The 20,895-nt window shown below is 43.1% G+C and overlaps 11 protein-coding genes across 11 annotated transcripts; 4 read left to right on the top strand and 7 right to left on the bottom strand.

The window, feature by feature from the left end:
* Window positions 1-492: 492 nt before the first annotated feature.
* PUMCH_003285 (uncharacterized protein) lies at window positions 493-1,269 on the top strand (the record flags this gene model as incomplete). Its single annotated transcript, XM_063022259.1, has 1 exon — window positions 493-1,269. The coding sequence occupies one exon, from the start codon at window positions 493-495 to the stop codon at window positions 1,267-1,269; it is 777 nt and encodes a 258-aa protein (XP_062878329.1).
* Window positions 1,270-2,030: 761 nt separating this feature from the next.
* PUMCH_003284 (uncharacterized protein) lies at window positions 2,031-3,161 on the top strand (the record flags this gene model as incomplete). Its single annotated transcript, XM_063022258.1, has 1 exon — window positions 2,031-3,161. The coding sequence occupies one exon, from the start codon at window positions 2,031-2,033 to the stop codon at window positions 3,159-3,161; it is 1,131 nt and encodes a 376-aa protein (XP_062878328.1).
* A 71-nt stretch (window positions 3,162-3,232) lies between these two features.
* On the bottom strand, window positions 3,233-4,762 carry PUMCH_003283 (uncharacterized protein; the record flags this gene model as incomplete). Its single annotated transcript, XM_063022257.1, has 1 exon — window positions 3,233-4,762. The coding sequence occupies one exon, from the start codon at window positions 4,760-4,762 to the stop codon at window positions 3,233-3,235; it is 1,530 nt and encodes a 509-aa protein (XP_062878327.1).
* Window positions 4,763-5,912: 1,150 nt separating this feature from the next.
* Window positions 5,913-7,727, bottom strand: PUMCH_003282 (uncharacterized protein; the record flags this gene model as incomplete). The annotated part of the gene is made up of 1 exon (XM_063022256.1): window positions 5,913-7,727. The coding sequence occupies one exon, from the start codon at window positions 7,725-7,727 to the stop codon at window positions 5,913-5,915; it is 1,815 nt and encodes a 604-aa protein (XP_062878326.1).
* A 1,244-nt stretch (window positions 7,728-8,971) lies between these two features.
* Window positions 8,972-12,100, top strand: PUMCH_003281 (uncharacterized protein; the record flags this gene model as incomplete). The annotated part of the gene is made up of 1 exon (XM_063022255.1): window positions 8,972-12,100. The coding sequence occupies one exon, from the start codon at window positions 8,972-8,974 to the stop codon at window positions 12,098-12,100; it is 3,129 nt and encodes a 1,042-aa protein (XP_062878325.1).
* Window positions 12,101-12,336: 236 nt separating this feature from the next.
* Window positions 12,337-12,552, bottom strand: PUMCH_003280 (uncharacterized protein; the record flags this gene model as incomplete). The annotated part of the gene is made up of 1 exon (XM_063022254.1): window positions 12,337-12,552. One exon carries the CDS (start codon window positions 12,550-12,552, stop codon window positions 12,337-12,339), a length of 216 nt encoding a protein of 71 aa, XP_062878324.1.
* Window positions 12,553-12,756: 204 nt separating this feature from the next.
* PUMCH_003279 (uncharacterized protein) lies at window positions 12,757-14,304 on the bottom strand (the record flags this gene model as incomplete). The annotated part of the gene is made up of 1 exon (XM_063022253.1): window positions 12,757-14,304. The coding sequence occupies one exon, from the start codon at window positions 14,302-14,304 to the stop codon at window positions 12,757-12,759; it is 1,548 nt and encodes a 515-aa protein (XP_062878323.1).
* Window positions 14,305-14,539: 235 nt separating this feature from the next.
* On the top strand, window positions 14,540-15,436 carry PUMCH_003278 (uncharacterized protein; the record flags this gene model as incomplete). Its single annotated transcript, XM_063022252.1, has 1 exon — window positions 14,540-15,436. The coding sequence occupies one exon, from the start codon at window positions 14,540-14,542 to the stop codon at window positions 15,434-15,436; it is 897 nt and encodes a 298-aa protein (XP_062878322.1).
* A 122-nt stretch (window positions 15,437-15,558) lies between these two features.
* Window positions 15,559-16,035, bottom strand: PUMCH_003277 (uncharacterized protein; the record flags this gene model as incomplete). The annotated part of the gene is made up of 1 exon (XM_063022251.1): window positions 15,559-16,035. One exon carries the CDS (start codon window positions 16,033-16,035, stop codon window positions 15,559-15,561), a length of 477 nt encoding a protein of 158 aa, XP_062878321.1.
* Window positions 16,036-17,091: 1,056 nt separating this feature from the next.
* PUMCH_003276 (uncharacterized protein) lies at window positions 17,092-18,084 on the bottom strand (the record flags this gene model as incomplete). The annotated part of the gene is made up of 1 exon (XM_063022250.1): window positions 17,092-18,084. One exon carries the CDS (start codon window positions 18,082-18,084, stop codon window positions 17,092-17,094), a length of 993 nt encoding a protein of 330 aa, XP_062878320.1.
* A 443-nt stretch (window positions 18,085-18,527) lies between these two features.
* Window positions 18,528-20,852, bottom strand: PUMCH_003275 (uncharacterized protein; the record flags this gene model as incomplete). Its single annotated transcript, XM_063022249.1, has 1 exon — window positions 18,528-20,852. One exon carries the CDS (start codon window positions 20,850-20,852, stop codon window positions 18,528-18,530), a length of 2,325 nt encoding a protein of 774 aa, XP_062878319.1.
* Window positions 20,853-20,895: the final 43 nt, after the last annotated feature.

Below are 20,895 nucleotides of genomic sequence, written 5' to 3'. Positions count from 1 at the left end.
TCCGCCCCCGCAATGAATGGGAATACTTTTTCTTTCCTCTCTGTATCCATCTCCTTCTCGCTATATTAGCGGGTGTTGTTTTAGGCTCCGACTCGCGTGCACTACTGCTCGGGATTCCCGATGTATGCTATTAAACAATCACCCCAATAAACAACACACATTCCGGAGAATTTATCAAAACGACGAATTCAATACTTTGCTGGCCAGTCTGAAAAAGACTCTCTATATTCAAAGTCATATAAAATTCTCTCTCCTCGCATTTCTGCCGATCCTCGCACCAAATGCATCCACCACATTGCCCTCGGATTGCCGGGCACAAATTCCGGGGTCAACCAATCACGCACGCACAATTTACCATTTGTCACTCCTGCAGGCGGAGCCCCGGGTATCCCACACAGAAACCTCAAAATCTTCGCTTCTCTTCAACCACTGCTTCTTCTGCACTATAGCACCGATCACTGCTGTAACTTCCGAAGGAATAGTACTGCCATAATGTTGAAGTCCTTGCTCCGCCCATCCTTGTCTCCCCTCCGCAGAACTTTGGCCACCGCAGCCCTGCCCAGAGTCAAGCAATTCCAAATCTACAGATGGAACCCAGATACGCCCGAGGTTGCCCCTAAATTGCAGACGTACGACGTTGACTTGAACGCCTGTGGTCCTATGGTTTTGGACGCTCTATTAAAGATCAAGAACGAGCAAGACTCCACCTTGACCTTCAGAAGATCGTGTAGAGAGGGTATTTGTGGCTCTTGTGCCATGAACATTGGAGGTGTCAACACCTTGGCATGCTTGTGCCGTATCGACAACAACACCAGCAAGAGCACCAAGATCTACCCCTTGCCACACATGTACATTGTGCGTGACTTGGTTCCTGATTTGACCCACTTCTACCAACAATACAAGTCCATCCAGCCATACTTGCAGAGAGACGACCACCCAGCTGACGGCAGAGAGAACTTGCAGAGTATTGAGGACAGAGCCAAGTTGGACGGTTTGTACGAGTGTATTTTGTGTGCTTGTTGTTCTACCTCGTGTCCATCCTACTGGTGGAACCAGGAGCAGTACTTGGGTCCTGCCGTTTTGATGCAGGCATACAGATGGTTGATTGACTCCAGAGACCAGGCTGGCAAGATCAGAAAAGAGATGTTGCAAAACTCCATGTCCTTGTACAGATGTCACACCATCATGAACTGTTCGCGGACTTGTCCTAAGGGCTTGAACCCAGGTTTGGCTATTGCTGAGATTAAGAAGCAATTGGCCTTCGACTAATTGCATTTATTTAACGGTGTTTTGTACATTGCCTGTTTGGCGCCAATAAAATGAGAAATAGACCTTGTGTAGGGCTGGGATTGTTTACTCTATTGAGCAGTCTCACAATTCTTCATATCGGCTTCCGCGAGGGTTTCAACTTTTTCTGTGAAGAGTTTTGATACCCTGAGCGGAAAAAACATACGAAAATCGGGGTAATTTAGCTACTTGTTCTCCATAAACTTCTGCCTATTTGATGTATCCAGGTCGGTTCTAGGTCCTCCAGCCTAAAGAGTCACTACTCTCCTGAACATGGCGAAGATTACCGACACAAAAAAATACCTCCAATTGATATCTTCAAATACTGCCACTGCTGGAATTCTTGCCCATATCTGTCCATAATCCGCGACTGACCATGTCCCCACATCGCTTGTCATGATCAATCAAGACCGATCCATGGACTGGTTGTGTGCAGTGAAATGTGGGGTGTGGGGTGGAAGAAGGGGATGGAGGGGAATTGCGTCTTTTAGGGGGATATCCGAGAGATTAAACCCAATTCTGATGGTTTATACGATACGGATCTGTCAGTTTCTTCCTGATTGTTTTCCGTAATTATTGGCGCGGAAACTCAGCCACTCACAAATCGGAAAGTATATAAAGACGTCTCACATCCCCTAATTTCCAGGTATTGTAATCTATTACTTAACAAGTTCACTCACTTATTAGAGTGATACTACTTATCAGTAAAACAGCACTCGATTTCATTTCCACTCCACTCGAAAATGTCCAAGCCCAAGGTCCTTCTTGTCCTCTACGAGGGTAAAGATCACGCACGCCAGGAACCTAAACTTCTTGGATGTATTGAAAACGAATTGGGAATCCGTGACTTTGTTGAGTCCTATGGATACGAATTGGTTTCCACCACATCCAAGGATCCCGTTGGCTCTTCTGAGGTTGACAAGCACTTGGAAGACGCAGAGGTGGTGATCACCACTCCCTTCTATCCAGCCTATATCACCAAAGAGAGAATTGCAGAGGCTCCCAAGTTGAAGATTTGCATCACTGCCGGTGTGGGCTCGGATCATGTTGATTTGAACGCTGCCAATGAACGCAAAATTACTGTAGCAGAGGTTACCGGTTCCAACGTTGTCTCCGTGGCCGAGCATGTCGTCATGACAATCTTGGACTTGGTCAGAAACTTTGTGCCAGCCCATGAACAGGCTATGGCTGGCGGTTGGGACATTGCCGCTGTAGCCAAGGATACCTACGACTTGGAAGATAAGGTGGTAGCTACCGTGGGATGTGGTCGTATTGGATATCGTGTTTTGGAAAGACTTGTTGCGTTCAATCCAAAGAAGCTCTTGTACTATGATTATCAGGACTTGCCTGCTGCTGCTGCCGAGAAAATCAATAAGGCGTCCGAATTATTCAACGGCAAAGGTGACATTCTTCACAGAGTTGAGAAATTGGAAGATATGCTCTCCCAAGCTGATGTGGTCACCATCAATTGTCCTTTGCACGAAGGAAGCAAGGGTTTGTTCAACAAAGAGATGATAAGCCACATGAAAGATGGTGCTTGGTTGGTCAATACGGCCAGAGGTGCCATTTGTATCGAACAAGATGTAGCGGATGCTGTTACTCTGGGTAAATTGAGAGGATATGGTGGAGATGTGTGGTACCCCCAACCAGCTCCTGACTCCCACCCTTGGAGACACTTCAGGAACAAGTACGGTGGTGGTAATGCAATGACTCCCCATGTTAGTGGTACTTCCTTGGATGCTCAGGCAAGATATGCTGCCGGTGTCAAGGAACTCTTGAGGGCTTACTTCGAGAAAACTTTCGACTATGAGCCTCAGCACTTGATTGTCATCGACGGTGATTATGCAACCAAGGCCTACGGAAACAGAAAATGAGTTTATGATTTGATGATTAACAAAAAGTTTGTATTTACGACACGAATTGAATATTTACGAAAAGCCGCAGTCTATAAAGAGTATCTAAAACCTCTGTTTTGACGATCTGTAAATCCCTTAAATCCATCAATAATGGCCTGTTGCTTGATATCTTCGGTGTATCCACCTTGTTCCTTATCTCTTTTGCTATTGCGCCACTTGCAGAGGAAGAAGTAAAAAATTCCCAATGCAATCATTCCAGAATAACAAGCAATCAAGGCTGTCATGGCAGTGTTGTATCTGGGTGCTTCTTTAGAGTAGAAGATATTAGCACCAACAATGTTACCAGCAGCGTACACTGCAAACCAGATTCCCGAAGTAGTGGTCTTTTTCGTGCTTCCACTAATGTTGGCATTAATGAAAATCCAACATAAGATCACAGGTCCTCCAATAATGTACTGCAACCAAGTGCATCCAACCGAAGCCCATCTGTTGTCATGAATCAAGTGTATTCCGATGAGACCAGCTAATCCAGGAACACAGAGACAGCAGAAAATGATACAACGAGAATTTGGCACTTTAAGAGCAACGATTCCAGCTGTAAAGACCACAACGAACTCTATAGCACCAGTTGGCATCTGAAGGGCGGTGGTCAACAATGGTGAGAATCCGAAACCCCTAATCAAAGAAGATTGGAAGTTAGATACACCACCATTGATAATTCCACATGCCAAACCGATCAAAGCGAAAATGTATACTTGCAAATCGCCAACGGCCTCCCAAGCCTGCGACCAAATGAAACGTTGATCCTTGACACCCTGGTTGTTCTTGGAAATATGCTTAATCAAAATTGTTCTTTCTCTCTCAGTAAGGAAACTAGCCGTAGCTGGAGAGTCAGGAGTAAGGAAGTAGAACGCAATGGCCCATGCAAAATTCAAGAGTCCAATGGTCAAAAAGATGAGTTTCCAAGATTCCAAAGCCGTGTTGTGTGCGTGGCCCAAGCCAAAGCCTAGGAGAGCACCCACAATGGTGGCAATTCCATTGAAACTCAAAAATGTGCACATTCTGAAGGGTTGGTCCTCTTTGGAGTAGAACATACCACAGATCATCATGCATGTTGGCGAGATACCAGCCTCGAACATGCCTAGAATGAACCGAAGTGCCAACATTCCACCAAAGTTGGTGGCGCCGATGTGAGCTATCAAGATGATGGCCCACACCAAAAGCATGGCAGAGGTGTACTTTGCAACGGGAACCTTTTGGATAATGTAATTCGACGGGTACGCCCAAAACATGTATCCAAAGTTGAAGATGGCAGCTACCCATGAGTATCTATTGCCAGTGAGGTGTAAGTCTTGTTTGAGTGAGTAAGCAGAGGCATAGTTCAAACTCAATTTGTCCAAGAACTGCAAGGTGTATGTGATACATAACACTGGCACGATTCTCCAGTCCACTTTGCGTTTGATACTGGCAAGTTCTCTTTCGAACTCCTCTTCCAGGATTTCCTCTGCATGTTCGAAGAGCTCTAGGCCCACGAGTTTGTTGGTTTGAACACCAGTCTCCTCTCTAATAGAGGCTACACTGGTGATGTAGTTCACTTTTTCTAAACTATCCTTAGACATGAAGTATGGTGGGATGTGTGAAGGTACTCTAATAAATGTTGGGACAGAAGATTATTTGGTGGTCTCGAGGTGGTTCTTATACTCATGGAACAGCTATACCGTCATATCAAACCTACAAAGTGATAAGCGCTTTGCTTATTTGTAGCGGAAATAGAGATTCCCTGATAGAGCGAAGTCCTGCAGTACGATAGGAAAGAAACGGATAAATCAGATCGGAGTATTCATTGAGATCGCGGGCAAAGTGGTTCGAAAATCTGCTCGACTCAGGCTTTTAAAAAATTTCCCGTCAAGCTTTCGGACGCAAGATTTGACGTGCATCAATTAAGTGAAAAAATTATGTAAGTGGAAATGAACTTGTTGTGTGGAGATGTTGGCTATAGGCCTGGGAGTTTCTCGGAATCAGTTACCAGTTTCGGGAGGCAATACGTCGTTTGGTGCGTCAATGTCAATGCTCGAAACCGTTGTAGAACGGAATTTGCAGCCAACTCAGATAAATGTGGAGGGCTATAGCCGATCTAGCAAAGGTTGCGGATACAGTGGTCGACAAAACACCACAATTCAATTCTTATCAGCTGATTTCTATCTTCTTCCTTTTGTGCCTCCAATTTAAACGCTGCGCATTCTCATAGCTGCCTCTTTTGTTAGCTGGAATGTGTGTGAGGCTCTTGGTAGGGAATTGCCAAACCCGACTATAATTACTCCAATGGTATGCCATTGACTTGCACGGTATTTGTACAAAGAAAATTTAAATATTCTTTCATTGTTAATTTGGGATAAAATTTATTTGGTTTGAATATTTCCCTCTGTATGTTGCAATCCTAAGATCCCTATCCGATACATATCCGAAATTGGACTCGTAAACGTCGTCATCTCCTAGAATGGAAATTAGCGCGCATCGTCGATCTGTCAAAATGCATTCGAATCTTGAATGCGCAATTAGAAAATTCTATATCAAAGATAACGTAATAATTGCTCTTAGTGAACAGGTTTTTGTCCCGGGACTTCCGTCCAGTGAGTGTTCGAGTAATTGTCCTGTCCAGTTGGTGTTCGACTCCATTAGACTGGAATTTGTGTCTCTACTGTGCCAATAAATTGTATGTAAATGAGTGTTCCATTAATATCAGACCTATCATCTAGACGGTCCGCTGCTCTATTTGAAATAAACCTTTTTGCGCTTCGTCGTGTTGCCATCTTTCTGTTTCGAATCGCCCTCAACAGTTTCCTCTGCTGTGTCTGTCTGTGCGTTAGCCAGATGCGCACCGTGTGGGAAATAAACTACGTTCACCGGAGGAGTGTAGTAGACGTTCAGCACAGGGAAATAATGATAATTCTTTCCGGGGTTGTTGCTCATGGACTCTAGTACTTGATCAATGTAGACTTCATTGGAGGTATCTCTTTCTTCCTCTAGGGGCGAGTCTTCTTCGCTTTCACTGGCATTTTCACCATACGCATCCTCATTTCTAGACTGTGTATGTGTATCACTCGAATCTTCATAGTATTCTTCTCTCGAAGAAGGGCGTGGTTCCGACAGAGCTTCCTCCAGGGCAAACCTCTGGATTTGGCTATGGCTATGCCCGTAGCTAGCTTTGAAACAAGGTGATTTCGGTTTGATCACTATGTCCTTCCTGGTATTGTAGAATGATGGGTTACGGCCTCTTACGATTATTGGAGCACTTGTCAAAGTTTGTAAAACCTTCGAACCTGAGGCAGTGTCCGCCACTAGGCGAACTATGAGGCAATAATAAGTCTGTGAGTTCAGCTTCAAAGAATTAATTGTTGAGCTGTTGAATTTGAGCTTTCTGACCATGAAGAAGCTTTCCGGACTGAGTTCATTGGATTTGATTGTATGACTCTTTCCAATCGTTTCGACAGTGAGATTGTCCCCAACTTTCGAGAAATCTTTTGCGTCATTGTCGTTGTCTCTGAGAGAAAAGGAAGAGTCATTTGCATCTGGGTTCTCAGCGGTGGCGTCGATCTCAAGTCTGTATTGTTCCACTAGCTCTCCATCTACGCTCAAGTTGTCAGTCGAAGAAGCTTGCATGACAATATGAATATTGAGGAAATTTCTACGGTAACACGAGATCACCAGTGGAGCATATGTTTGGTACTCGTCAATAGCGCCAGTGGAGCTCATTTGGTAAATATAGTTGTCATAATTGTTTGTGCAAAATCTTCCATGTAGAAAACCCTTGATCTCAACTTCACAAGGATTACCAAAAGCGTCAGTCACCTGATGCTCGTTGCTCTGTTCCACCTTGAGGTTCATGTCCAATAGGCGTAGCAAGGCCTCGGGCGAATAATCGATATGTAAGTCTGGAATTACTGGTGCCAGAGCTTGCTTTCGACGCACAATATTATTGGCCTGATATAGCAATGGTTCGGCCGGAGGCGGAAGTTGATTTGTGTAGTGGAGATGCTGTTGACTGCTCTGTAGCAACGGCTCGTTTTGCATGGTAACTGGCCTGCTTGTCTGAAGAAGTTCTGACTGCAAGAGCCACAGAATGTTGTCGTATTGATTTCCCGGCTGGCCCATATTCGACTGTATGGGTAAGATGTTCGGTCTCAGTCTGTTTGGCGGAGGCATAACTTCAGAGCTCCCGCCTATCCTGAAAGAGTGACCATAGTCTTGGTTGGGAAATGGCTGATGAGATCCAATGTGCCCTTCGTTGTTTTGCATGATACCCATAGTGGCATCGAAGCTGCTATTAGCGGCAAAACTAGGAAATGAGGGCCGTTGACTGACCATCATGATATTCCCACTCCCCGGTTTGAATCCATTGTCAGACCCGTACCCGTTGAACGACTGGGGAAAGTACGTACTGCCGGCATCCACGGACTGTTCAATACCAAACAAAAAGCCATTGTCATCGGTCTTGAGGTTTGGATTGGCGTTGTAGGTGCCAATTGGCGTTAAAAGGTCGGGGAGGAATAGCGACGCAAGATCGTCAATCTTCTCTTCTTTCATCTAATCTGAAGCGTGAGAGATATTTTTCGCAAAAGTATATGATGTTTTCAATGGTAGACCCTTGACAGCGCTTAATCTATGACGCTGGTCAGGACTGGATGCAGTTGGCAAACAGTTGAGATGACTCCTAGTCAAGTGTGGGCTATTCTGAAAGTGAGTGGGAAATCTGGAGCACACCAGGGGAGCGTGCTAGAGTTGCCTAAAATAGCGGGAAAAAAATTTATAAGAAGTCTTAATTGAAAGATTTTGAAATGAAGATGTGCGCACAAATTTAATTCAAGAATGTCTTTCCAAATTACACTCTTTCTTTAATCTGGTTGACTACCCTGACTGAACGTGCATCTGACGCACCAAATTTGGCTGTCTTCCTGCAGCGAGAGCTGCACCTGTCTCAAAAGGTCCTACTCCCAGTGTAATCCAGCATCTTTCTATTCAGGTCTGAATTGGTAATTCACTCAGACACATTTTCCACGGGAGAGGGTAATTTGGGGCGGAGTTGATTGAAGTCAACACTAGAAGAATGGCTTTAGTCAGCGATAAGAGAATTCGAATTTGTTGTATCATTGGAAAATCGAGCCATGTATTTTGGGTGTAGAGCGAATTGGTCTACGCCAGTTTATGGTAGAGATCGCGATTTTTGCACATCCTACAGGTGTTGTATTGGTTCTTTGCAGAGATAACAGCTTGGCTGGCTTTGAGGTGTTTGTGTAAAATTCATAATCAAAATAAACAACCCTTCTGGTCTTGATACTAACCTCTTCTCAATTGCAGATATTGGCACATTGAGACTAACAGCACGTTGGAGTTGAATGCAAGCTTGATCAGCTAAAAATCAGAGTTCCGGTTGGCACTTCATCTCGGTCCTCTTACTTTGTCGGTTTGAATGGACTGTATTGCTTCACCGAGAGACTGCGACAGAGGCTCTGTCATCTTGAAAATATTGACAGTCCAATTAATTAACTGTAGTATTTTTTGTCCAGATTTTTTTGAGCCCGGTAATCGGTGTTTTAGATCCTTCATTACTGATGAAGACTACATCTTCAAGATCAACACAAGGAACTGAGTCCCAATATCTCTCAATCATTATTTACAAACTGAGTTTCAAAAATTTTTTTTTAGACGGTTTTCATTTCACCTTTTCATTTTATGTTTATTTGTTCAATCCAGCGTGTTCAGGCTATTAAGCTAGATCTACTTCTTATTAATGGATCTCACTGTCGCACTATCGTACTCCAACCTCCGAGATGCTTAGAAGATTTGCCGTCGGTCAAAAACAGACAATTTTGCGGCGCAATTTAGCGACCGCAAGTGGCAAGGCTGCTCTTTCGGATCTCGTATCCAAATATCCCGTGGGCCTTTCTTTGCATGGCTTCGCCATCGAAGATGTTCAGACTGTTCCTGAATTTTCACTTGTGACAGTGCAATTGAAACACACAAAGACCGGGCTGCAACATTTGCATTTGGCTTCGCCCACTGATAACAATAATGTTTTCTCGGTTGCGTTCAAAACTAATCCTCCAAATGCAACCGGTATTCCTCATGTTCTCGAGCATACCACCTTGTGTGGATCTTACAAATATCCAGTGAGAGATCCCTTTTTTAAGATGCTCAATAGATCTTTGAGCAATTTCATGAATGCAATGACTGGCCATGACTATACATACTATCCTTTTGCCACCACGAATAGGAAAGACTATGACAACTTGATGTCCGTCTACCTCTCATCAGTGTACGAACCGCTATTAACCTATGAGGACTTTTCGCAAGAAGGCTGGCGCTTAGAGCAGGCTGATATGAACGATAAGAACAGTCCGTTGGAGTTCAAGGGTGTTGTTTACAATGAAATGAAGGGTCAGTATTCAAACTCAAGCTACCTATACTACATTAGATTCCAAGAAGCCATTTATCCAGCCTTGAAAAACTCTGGAGGTGACCCTGCTAAGATCACCGATATGCAATACGAGGATTTAATCGACTTCCATACCTACAATTATCATCCTTCGAATGCCAAAACCTTCTCCTACGGTACCTTTGAGGTCAAAGATCACCTTGAGAAGTTGGACGAGTTTTATGGGCTGTTCGGTCGCAGATCTGCAAATTTGGATGTCAAAAAATCTTTGTTTGATTCTAAACTTGATGATAGCCACTTTCATATCGAAACAACTGGACCCATTGACACAATGTCTTCTAAGCCTTTGGAGGAGCAGTACAAGGCATCGGTTACCTGGAATTTGGGAAATCCTCTTGACGCCTCAAAGCAATATGAAATTTTCAAGTGGCGCGTGTTGAACTCTCTTCTATTTGATGGCCATAATGCACCATTCTATCAAGAGCTTATCGAAACCGGATTTGCTGAGGACTTCGCTCCAAACACTGGATTTGACCAAACTTCGCAACTCATGTCTTTTACTGTTGGTCTTTCTAATATTTCCCGTGAAAAGGTCGACAACTTAGAGAGCAAAATCAAGGATATTTTGCAAAACAAGGTCTTGGTCGAGCTTCAAAAGGGCGAGGACAGTTCTTACAATGAAAGAATTCTCGCAATTTTGCATCAGTTAGAATTGAGCTTCAAGAAACACAAGCCTGATTTTGGCTTGAATTTGCTTAACTCAATCCTTCCGTCATGGGTCAACGGAATGAATCCAGTCTCCCTTCTTCGTGTTCAAAGTATTCTCGATAGATTCAAAGAGGATTACGAGGATTGTGGTTTAGAAATTTTCGAGGAATTGCTCCAAGACACTATTTTAAATGAAAGCACACGGAAATTCAAATTCACTATGAAGCCAAACGAAAACTACAATAGTGAAATTCAATCTAAGGAAGCTGAGAAGCTTCTGAGCCGAGTTGAGAACCTCGATCAAGAAGATAAAGATCTCATTTTCGCCCGTAGCAAAAAGCTTCTTGAGAAGCAGCAGTCAGAGGAAGATGTATCCCTGCTCCCCTCGTTATCAATCGAAGACATTCCAAGAAAGGGTGAAGACCATCCTGTCACATTCAAAGAAATCAATCTGACAAGCGAGATTCAAAAGCGCATTACTAACACGAACGACTTGGTCTACATGACTGCTACCAAGAACTTATCTTTTCTTCCCGAAAAGTATTATAAGTACATGCCCTTGTTTACAAGCTGCTTCACTAATTTGGCTGGAACTTCGAAGACTTCCATTATTGATCTTGAAAACAGGATTCAAAGAAAAACTGGAGGCATTAGCTTCAGTGTCTCAGTGAAGTCTGATCCATACAACATAGCACAACCTAATTTCAAGTTTATTATGTCTGGTATGGCTCTTGGAAAAGATTCTAAGGAAGTCTATGATTTGTGGCATGAGATATTGACTGACACGAAATTCTCTGACGAGGCTGAGGTGGTTGATAAACTTAACACGCTCGTAAAAAATCTTGCTCAGAATCAGCTTAACTCTATCGCTGATAGAGGCCACTCGTTCGCTAACTCCTACAGTAGTTCACAACTCACTCCTACAAAGTACATAAACAATCTTCTTGGTGGAATGGGTCAGGTACAGCTTGTGTCGGAACTCAATAAAAAGCTCGATGCAGGTGGTAAAGAGTATTTGAAAGATGAATTGTTGCCTATTTTGCGCGAAATCCATCAACTTTTGGTAGGCGGCTTTGCTGAAGGCTCGCTGACTGGATTCCGTTACAGTCTTGTGTCTGACAAGAAGAACACTCGAACCAATGAAAAACTAATGGAGCAATTTGAAGCGAAGGTATCTCAAAATTCTGTTGTGAAGCCAAATGCTTTGGACGCTGCTTTTGCGGAATTTAAGAGCCATGGCTCGAAGAGCATCTTGAATTTTCCCTTTGCTGTCGGATACGCATCCTTGGCTAAACTTGGTGCACCTTACGCCAGCAAAGATGGAGCTGCTTTACAAGTTTTATCACAAATCATGACTTTCAAACACTTACACTCAGTGATTAGAGAGTCAAATGGAGCCTACGGTGGAGGGCTCAACTACGACGGTTTGGGTGGCACTTTGAACTTTTACTCTTATAGAGATCCCAACTCTCTTAAATCTGTGTCTGCTTTCCTTAAAAGTGCTGAATATGCTCTGAACAATCTTCTGAACGGAAAATGGGATTCCAAGGTTCTACAGGAAGCCAAATTGGCTATTTTCCAGAGTGTCGATGCTCCAAGTCACGTATCCACTCAAGGATCTGCATTATTTTTAGAGGGAATTACTGATGATTTGAGACAGCAAAGAAGAGAAATGTTCTTGGATGTTACCCTTGAAGATCTCAAAGATGTGAACCAAAAATACCTTGAAAACAACACCAGTGATGTGATGACGATACTTGGCGATGCATCGAACATTGGCGCCGATGAGAGTTGGAATGTTAAAATTTTCAATTAACTATGTACATAGCTCACCTAATGTGAAATATCTTGCATCTTTCTTATCGCAGCTGAATCGTAGAAATCACCAGATTCTGACGTAAAACACAAAGAAGAAATGGTGAAGAACTTTCAAGTCTTCAGCTGCAGACCATTTTGAACGATTGGTTGATGGCAAGGAGAGTTTCTTGTGTTGAAGGATATGCGATTCGTGAAGCGTAGAGTTTGTTTAATTAAGATTTGGAAGAATGGAAGTTAAACTCTGTGACTCTTGGAATAATCTTTCTTCTTATTCTCTTGCGTCTTTCTCTTCTTGCTTTCTGTGAATAGACAATGTCTTTGTGCTCTTGGGTCGTATAAAATAAGATTGAGTTTGGAGTGGGCTCTGGGGATATTGAACCATTTTTCGTAACCGGTTTTTGCAGCTGAAACAAGCTTAACCATGGTATGCGTAGCTTTCTTTGCAGCCATTTTGTGGGGAGAGGTGTAGATGTCTTTTGGTTATCAATCACTAAATTTTCAGTCTTGTCTAAAAACCCGTACCTCCCTGAGATCTTGAATTGAAATGGGAAATGAAGCTTGAAGTGCTGAAAAAAAAAAATAAGGTTTGACACTGTCAACAGATTATTGGTATTCATTTTATAAATATTATTACTTTTACTCCAGCTCGGAGTGTCATTGCACCATCTCAGGGTATAGATACTTCACAATGCAATCTAGTAGCGTAATCACTAGAAGCTTGTTGAGTTCGCTGGTTTCATGAAAATCTTCGACAGTAAAATTGTTGAATGACGAAAGAAAATTTTCAATTGCTTCACTCAACTCAGACTCACTCATGTTATCCTCTGAGACCCACTTGCAAAAGGCGCCAAAGAGCAGGTTGGTATCAATTTTGCGTCGATACATGGACAAGACATCGTCCCGTACTTTCTCTAAAAGCTCATCTCCCGGAGTTTTCAGCTCAATTTTGGGTTCCTGCGCCCTCTCAAAAATTGCTCCCCGAAGGTTCTTCACATGGCCAGCCAAGGAAGAATCTTCTAGGACAGATGATTGCCAAATTTTTCTTAGCAAAAGAGATCCCAACGCGAATTCAAGTTTTTCCTTGAGACCAAATATATAACAAAACACTGCTGTAATCACAGCACCAAAATTTAGAGCTATGGGTCTTCGTTGTCTTAGATTGAAGATGGAGTCAAGAAGGGGTATAAGGAAGTACGATTCCATTGAAGGAAAACTAGAATTTAACGCTTTCTCCCTTAAGAAACCAATGAGGCACTGGAGAATTGCAAGAGCTTTAAGAACACTCAGCTCAAGTTTATACATCAATGGGAGTTTTTCTGGTCCACGGTTTCCACGGTTTGCATTTCCATCCAAGACATTGACTGACTTTGCTATTACTTTAGTCAAAATAAACTCTGGTTTCAGAAGGAGGACAATGATTTTCTTAAGCACCAAATCGGCCAATAGTACTCCCACAAATTCTGTGGCAATAGGTGAAAGATCCAGAGCGCGATCTTTCTCAAACGTTATCCTGAGTATATTCTTGAACAATATTCGCGAGTACAAGGAGGTATTGTTACTCGTAGTGTCACTCTCGGATTTGTAGGACTCAAAGACAACATGCTTTGCAGCCAAGTACTGCTGTTCAATTGATTGATAATTATCTGCGGACACGAGAGCCTGTGCTTTTTCAATATGATCATGGTAAAACTGGGGATGGCCATTTTTCACTCTGATGTCTTGAAGGTGCTCAGAAATTATATTTCCAGCGTCATTGATGGCGTGTAGTAGAAGCGGTCCTTCAACAACTCTCAGCACACGAGCACTAAACTCACGAACGAAATCACAGAGCACTGAATAAACCGAATCGATGAAGGCTGGGTCATTTGTATTGAGTTTCAGTTCATACCACGACAGCACGAACTTGGAGACTATGCAGCTTAGAAATATATGGATTTCAAAGTTGAGCTCTGGCAAAGTATCATTCACAATCACTGGAAGATATTGCATCAACTCCTTAAGGTCGACTTTATTGTTTGTGATCAACAGGTTTGATGGCACATATAGCCGGACCAATAGTTGAAATTCGGGCGATTCCACACCTACATCCCTACTAGCCTTCTTTGACTTCGCTTTTAGGCGCAGATCGAGCTTGGCATTTTTTTGTTTGAAAGAGGAGCTGTTGTGCACATAGCGTCGGACTCTCTGGTAGTCCAAAGACATTCGTTTACTCTGTAGGAAGACCAGCTTTCTAGTAGGATGTGTAGTTCATAACGCATGAGGAACGCTGGGGATATGATGACACAAAAAGCTTTGAGATTGGAATTTTTATTATTTTAAATATTATTATATGTTCAAATGAATCAAAATTGAGTGATTCAATTTAACACATTAGTTCTTCACATTGATTGGAACTGCCCTTTGAAGTAACCCCGCGTTGGCACCTTTAAAAACAAAGATGATGCTTTCCACCAAACATCTCCTACGTTTCAAACTGCAACCCTTAAAGTGGGCCAAAGGCTACAGTTCTTGTACTTCATTCACGCCTCTCAATGATAACTACAAAACCTTGAGGCACATTCACTTCGAGGGGATAACACCCTTTGAACGCGGCCAAACAATACAAAACTCATTTGTGGCAGCAAATCTAGATTTCAAAAAGTTGGAAGCGAAGATCAAAAAGCTGCAAAGGGAACTCCTGGCCCAGAACTTCGTGGTTGCACCCGAGGAGCAAGACATTCTCGACAAGATCTTAAACATGCGTCCATATCCCACGCTTCTCACCTTCCAGTTCGAGAATGTATACACTGGAGGGAAACAAATGAAGCAAGATCCGGATCTCAACAACAAAATCGAGTCATATGCCAAATTGGGCTGTCAGTATTACCAACTCGAAAGGGGTGGGCAAGTCACCTGGCATGGGCCAGGACAATTGACAGCATATCTAATCTTAGACTTAAAGCAGTTCAAGAATCTCACTGTCAGATGCTATGTTGACTCTGTGTTGCTTCGATCGGTAATGAATGTGCTTAAGAAACAACACGGCATTGATTCTCACTTGAATGAGAATCCAGGTGTATGGATTGACTCTAATAATGATAAAATTGCTTCTGTTGGCTGCAATATACAGCGCGCAATAACCTCATACGGCGTCGGGGTGAATGTCCACCCAGACCTATCATTCATGAACACTAACGAGATGTGCGGCTTACCTGATGCCCAAGCGACTTCCATAGAGAAATTGACAGGCAAGAAGGTCGGCATTGAGGAAGTCAGTGATCAATTAGCTCGCGAATTGGCAGTCGCCCTCAATATGAAAGCCGTTGAGAAGATGAGCGGTGCTGACATGCCTTGAAATTGTAAATAGTCTAGATCCACAAGTCTCCGAGGCTATTGGTTTGTAGTTGTATTTGATTTAGTATCTGAATTGCTTTTCATAAGTGTTAACACTTGCATACTCAGCTTCGGCAGATCAGCTCACGAATTGGCCTTTCTGGTCAAGTGAGGACTCGCTTGCACATCATGAATTTCTTTTCGCTCAGCTAATACTTGTTCAAGCCTCTTCTTTTTCTGCTGTAGGAATTTCAAACGACCCACCTTGAATGGATCTGGGGTGTGGATAGGCCTCGTTGACAAACGATGCTCTTTTTCTTGTTCCGCGCGTTCCAAGCGTTCCTTGCTCTGTAACAATCTTTGCTCCTTTTTGAGTTTTCCTACCTGTTTCTCTAGTTTTTCTAATAAATACTGCAATTGAGGATGAACATCTGCATTCATTGACTCCTTTGCAGACCTTAAGTCTTTGTCTGGAACAAGCCCGAAAACCTTTTCGGTTTTGAGAATTTTTTTCAATCTAGTTGAATCTCTGGTAGCATTCTCAAGAGTTGCTAGTGACGAGTTGAGAATGTCAGTGGCATTCTCGAGGATGCGAGCACCAGAATACAATGGTGAGACCATCAATGGAATTTATGCAATTATATCTCCCTTTGGCTATAGAAGCGTGCTGTGGATAGAGAAACCTGATCACGGTCTGTGAAAGATGAGCTTGTGTATTTGTTTATATCTGCGAGATACGCGTTTTAGATAAGAACCAATGTGATCTACAAACTGGGGTAAATTAGTACCAAACGTGTGGCCAGAGACAATACATTTCTCGAAATTGAATGCAAATTTTGAATTTTCTTATCTCTGGATTTCTGTTTTCAATCTGGGCTATCTTTGCTGAAAGCCAGTTGATTACTGATGTTTGAAAAATATGGTAGCATTAATCGTATTTGGGCAAAAACAATTTCGACCCACAAAATTCGAAAATCCGTTGGATTGATTTTAGCCACAAGGATTCTAATTCTCAAAGGTTGGATTCCGCTTTTTTCAAAAGTTCCCGGACCACAGACTCTTATAATGGTCTCCTTGTGACTCCACCTCTGTTTTCAATGGTCATCAACGAGAATCCAATTGCGAACGAAGAGGAAGGAGATTTACATCCAATAGAGCTTGTCGCTCACTTCCTTCTATCGGACTCCCTAGAAAATCTCCATGAGATGTTTCTGCTGCTACATGAGTCGCAGCATCTTCTTCTACGGAGATTACTGGTCATTGAGGAAAAGTTGACCAACCAGCTAGAGCTAGCGAAGAAGCGGGACTTTGATGTTGCTCTGGTGTATGCTAGATTGAAAGCTGTCAATAAGAAGGTCAATGAGACAAGGCAGGTGTTTGATTTGGTGGAGAAGCGATTGGATAGGCTAGAGGATAATGTCAATATGGATGAGAGTCGCCGATGAAGACAGTGTAGGCTACTCAATTGATTTGAATTTGATTCAATATAGTACGTGTTTGCAATACGACTTCGTAGAGATTCCAATGTTCCGCTGTGCCGTTGAACGCTCATTAAGAAGCTACTGATTTACACTAACGTCTGAATAGAACTTACGTGTGTTTTATTGCTATATCTGAATTGTTTTGTATTGAGTTTGGCCACAGTGGCCAAATCTTTTATATGTTTTCGAAGTATTTTTATGCAACTCCAAGGTCAAGCAACATGTATGGATATCCTCTATACTTGATGTTGAAGATAGACAAGAAAATAGAGTACAACAAGTACAAGAGAACAGAAACGATGGTGACGGCCATGAACTGGACCTTGGCATTCTTGATACTGGAAACACGGTTTGCCAAAACAAGGAAGACGATACCCATCAAGCCATACATGGTAGAAACAATCTGAGTCTCAACTCCATATTGCATCTGGGCGTTTGTTGCGAACACCTCAACTCCCTCCTTCTTTTCGTACATGAATGGCACAGATCTGATCTGAGTGAACATCTGGCCGGAGATGAAAAGCAAGACCAATATAATCGTACCAATGCCCCACACATAATTCGACTTGAGAATAGCAAAGATCTGAGTTCTGAATCTCTTAAAGGCAAACACAACGGCAAATGTCGCGATTGCGTTAAACACCATCTTGCTGTAGTCTGGAGGAGTGTAAACCTCAATCCGGTGGCCAGTCATGGTGTAGACCCATTGATTAGTCAATTCCACGAAATCACCCTGGTAGAACGGATATGGATTGTTTTGCTTGTTGAAGTCGTCATCAGAAGTCGACTCTGGGGTAGCTTCCATGTAGTACAACTTGGGAATCAGGTCCAAGCCCATGGCCAGGAACAAGCTCTTTGCATCAAGGAAGTCAGCATACAAAAAGTACAAGTCTCTACCGGTACTCACTCCTTCTGGGAAGGTGTGAGAGTACAGTTGTGCCACGGCTTCGAAAGCAGGGGTGTATTCCCTACACAAAACACAGTTGAGCTGTGGAGCCTGCGAGGTCATGAAGAGCACCACGTCATAGTCTCTGTGACCATACAAGTGCTTTTTGTAATTGGCCTCTGAGAGACGGATATAGCCACTTCCACTGTTTTTCACAAGGGTCTTCATTTCGCTATTGGAATAGGCAGCGAAGACCTGCGTCCACAAGAATGCGAGGAACACGACCGGCGTCCAATGCTTCATCTTGCGTGTATCGAAACAATTGGCTTTGGTGATCTGTTAGTGTATGTGTTGTAAGTGTATCTCAGAACACGTCGCTGGAGAGACACGTGACTGACACAATTGGCTGCAAATTGACATTGTCAGGCTGAGTTGATAGAAACATAGATAAATATTGTGGATGAAAAGAAAAAAATTATCTTGTGGTTTCTGAATACAAGCCATAGATTGGAGTTCCAGTCCTTTTCCGCTTTATTTGTTCTGTACTTACGACTTGCGATAGCTATGTGCCTATACGGAACGATGTCTCTGCAACATTGAGGAGGTGCCAAGATTGATCATGTCTAGTTTTGAAGTTTTGACTTTGCGTTCTCTTGAGGCACAAACAGTACCATGGACAGTTTTTGCCTATGGGAACATTGGCGCGTCATAGAGACCAAGCACTATGAGAGGAAGTAGGCACTCATCTAACGAGACTCGGCAATTTTCAATCGACTAGTACTTCCAACATTAATCCTGCAAATGCCCTCTCCCGGCTCAAATCGTTCAACGAGCAAAATATAGTTGACGTTCTTCTCAGGGATGTCACAATCCAAGAAGACACCATATATACTATCGTTCCAATCGCTTGTCAATACAACTGGCTTTCCAGAAGCCGAATCGAATAGCGACGCCCGCACGGCTGGAATGTATGCACCCAAACACAGCAGATCACTTCCTGCTAGCAACTGAAACGTCACCTTAGTGTTACTGTAGTCTGTGCGTACAATGAATTTTGTCCGATTCCCTCCGTTCCATTCGAAATTGAGATTTTGTTCAAACATACCTAAAGCTTGAGGCACTTGCGTTAGCTGAATATCTTCGTCACAATCATGAGCGAGCATGATCCGGAACTCCTCAGTCTCTCCATACTCATAAGTCGACGCTACTATCCTATAGTGCCCAGGATCCAATTGACTGATAGACAGCAAACAGATGAGCCTGCTATAATTTTCATTTACTAACAATTTGGATTTGTCAAAACCTCGTATTTTCCTGCCAACATCGCTATCTTCACAATGAAACATATGCACAGATATCTCAGTGGTAGGATTTTTAGCTGCTAGAAGTATTGCAACAGAAGTGTTAGGACTGGAGATTTTCAAGTCGTATTGTGGATTATTGATGTAGGTCTCACAAGTCCATCTTCCTCCTCGAGACATTCCGTTCCAATATCCTGTTAAGGTTTCGGATTTCTTTGGAAGGTCGGGTTTTGCTTTTTTAAGTTGGAGTGAATTGTTCTTGTGGAAAACTGTCAAGGAACAAATGACCAGTTTGTGGTGATACGAGGAGATTGATATCACATAACTTTTTCGTGGTTTGGTCGTGAATCTCAAAGATTGAAGTCGCAAATCAGAGGAACTTCCCCCTTCCACTAATGGGTACTGTGTTGTTGTGTATATGAGGCTCTTGGTACCTTCCCAAATCGAAACGCAAAGCTTTCCTTTGATTCGGAAAAACTTTTCTACCAATATGATCATCTCTTGTGGCTCATCAGACTCGTTTGTAAAAAAGTATTGCGGCTTATCCGCTAGGAACATCTCTGACCAGTCCAGAGGAACACAGGGAAAGATAACTCGATCGCTTTGATACGAGTTTGGATTCCAGTTGACATAAAGGTACGAAAACTGGCCCAATAGTGACAAATCTACTCGCAAATATTGCTGCATACTATTTTCGCTCATGGTGGTGGCACTCCAAGGGTTTCTCAAGATCAAGACTTTTTCCACATCGTCATAGTGACTCAAAACGTAGTCATGTTCCGGGACTACCTCGAGCTGCTTAGCGAGCTCCATAGACATTGGTCCTGTTCCTAGACCCAAAGCGACTAATCCCTGCTCTTTCAATTTAAAGTACTCGGCAATCTCTTCGAGACGACTATTGCTCGTTTTGCGAATTTCCGGGATCCAGCCGATCAAAACATAAGTGTCTTGGGCCATGTTCGAGCCACTGAATGTGTAATCTTCACCCAGCGCTATCAAGAAAGCTTTCTCGAGAATTGCGGGCCACGTCAACGTCTCGCTGGATAGACTTCTAACATGAAGGCTACGAGCTTCATGTGGAGGCAAGACAAAAGGAAGACTCGTTGTGATTGGAATCTCACGCCTTGCGCCATTGAAGTATAGTTCCACTTTGGCTTTGGAGTTGCCATGGAAAGTCACCAAAGACCGGAGGTCCAGCTCCTTCCCAAGTTCAGCGATTGATAATAACGACAGCACGAATGAGCAATTAGTGAGAAGATCTTGGTAGAGATCCGAAAGCGCCAAAGTCCCCGGCTTTATGTTCCGATTGGAGTGATCAATCTTGATCGCAGAAAGTTGTCTCTCGATCGAGAGCCTTGCCACCGTCTCATTGAATTCTACAGCAAAGTCCGAGGAGAGCTTCGGTAGCTTAAGCATATTATCGTCCACAGTATTTACTGGCATCACTGCAGTGCTATCTATGGTGTCGAATTGTAGAATCGGGAACCAGTCCCGATCGGAGTTGGTCGAGGCAAGCCACTGAAGCTTTTCCAGTGCCAGCAAACACAGAGACCCATCCTTCATTAACTTCTTGTGGTACTCGAGCGTAAACTTTGCAATTTCGGCAACAAGAGACGCCAGAAAATCGGTTTTAACTCGTAGTGCTTCGTTGATGCTCATGCTGGCTCTGAGGCAGTGCTTCTTGGCCTTGCCGAGATCGTTTCTGGCCAATTGAAAATGGCTTAGCTGCAAATTCCAGCAGCATTGAGCAGCAAGCTCTTTTGCATCCATTGTCTCTTTCCTGATCTAGAATATGTACTACCCCATTTACTCT

This window comes from Australozyma saopauloensis, chromosome 4, assembly GCF_035610405.1.
Source record: "Australozyma saopauloensis chromosome 4, complete sequence".
In the NCBI taxonomy this organism is placed as follows: Eukaryota; Fungi; Ascomycota; class Pichiomycetes; order Serinales; family Metschnikowiaceae; genus Australozyma; species Australozyma saopauloensis.
This window is presented reverse-complemented; position numbering and strand designations above follow the sequence as displayed.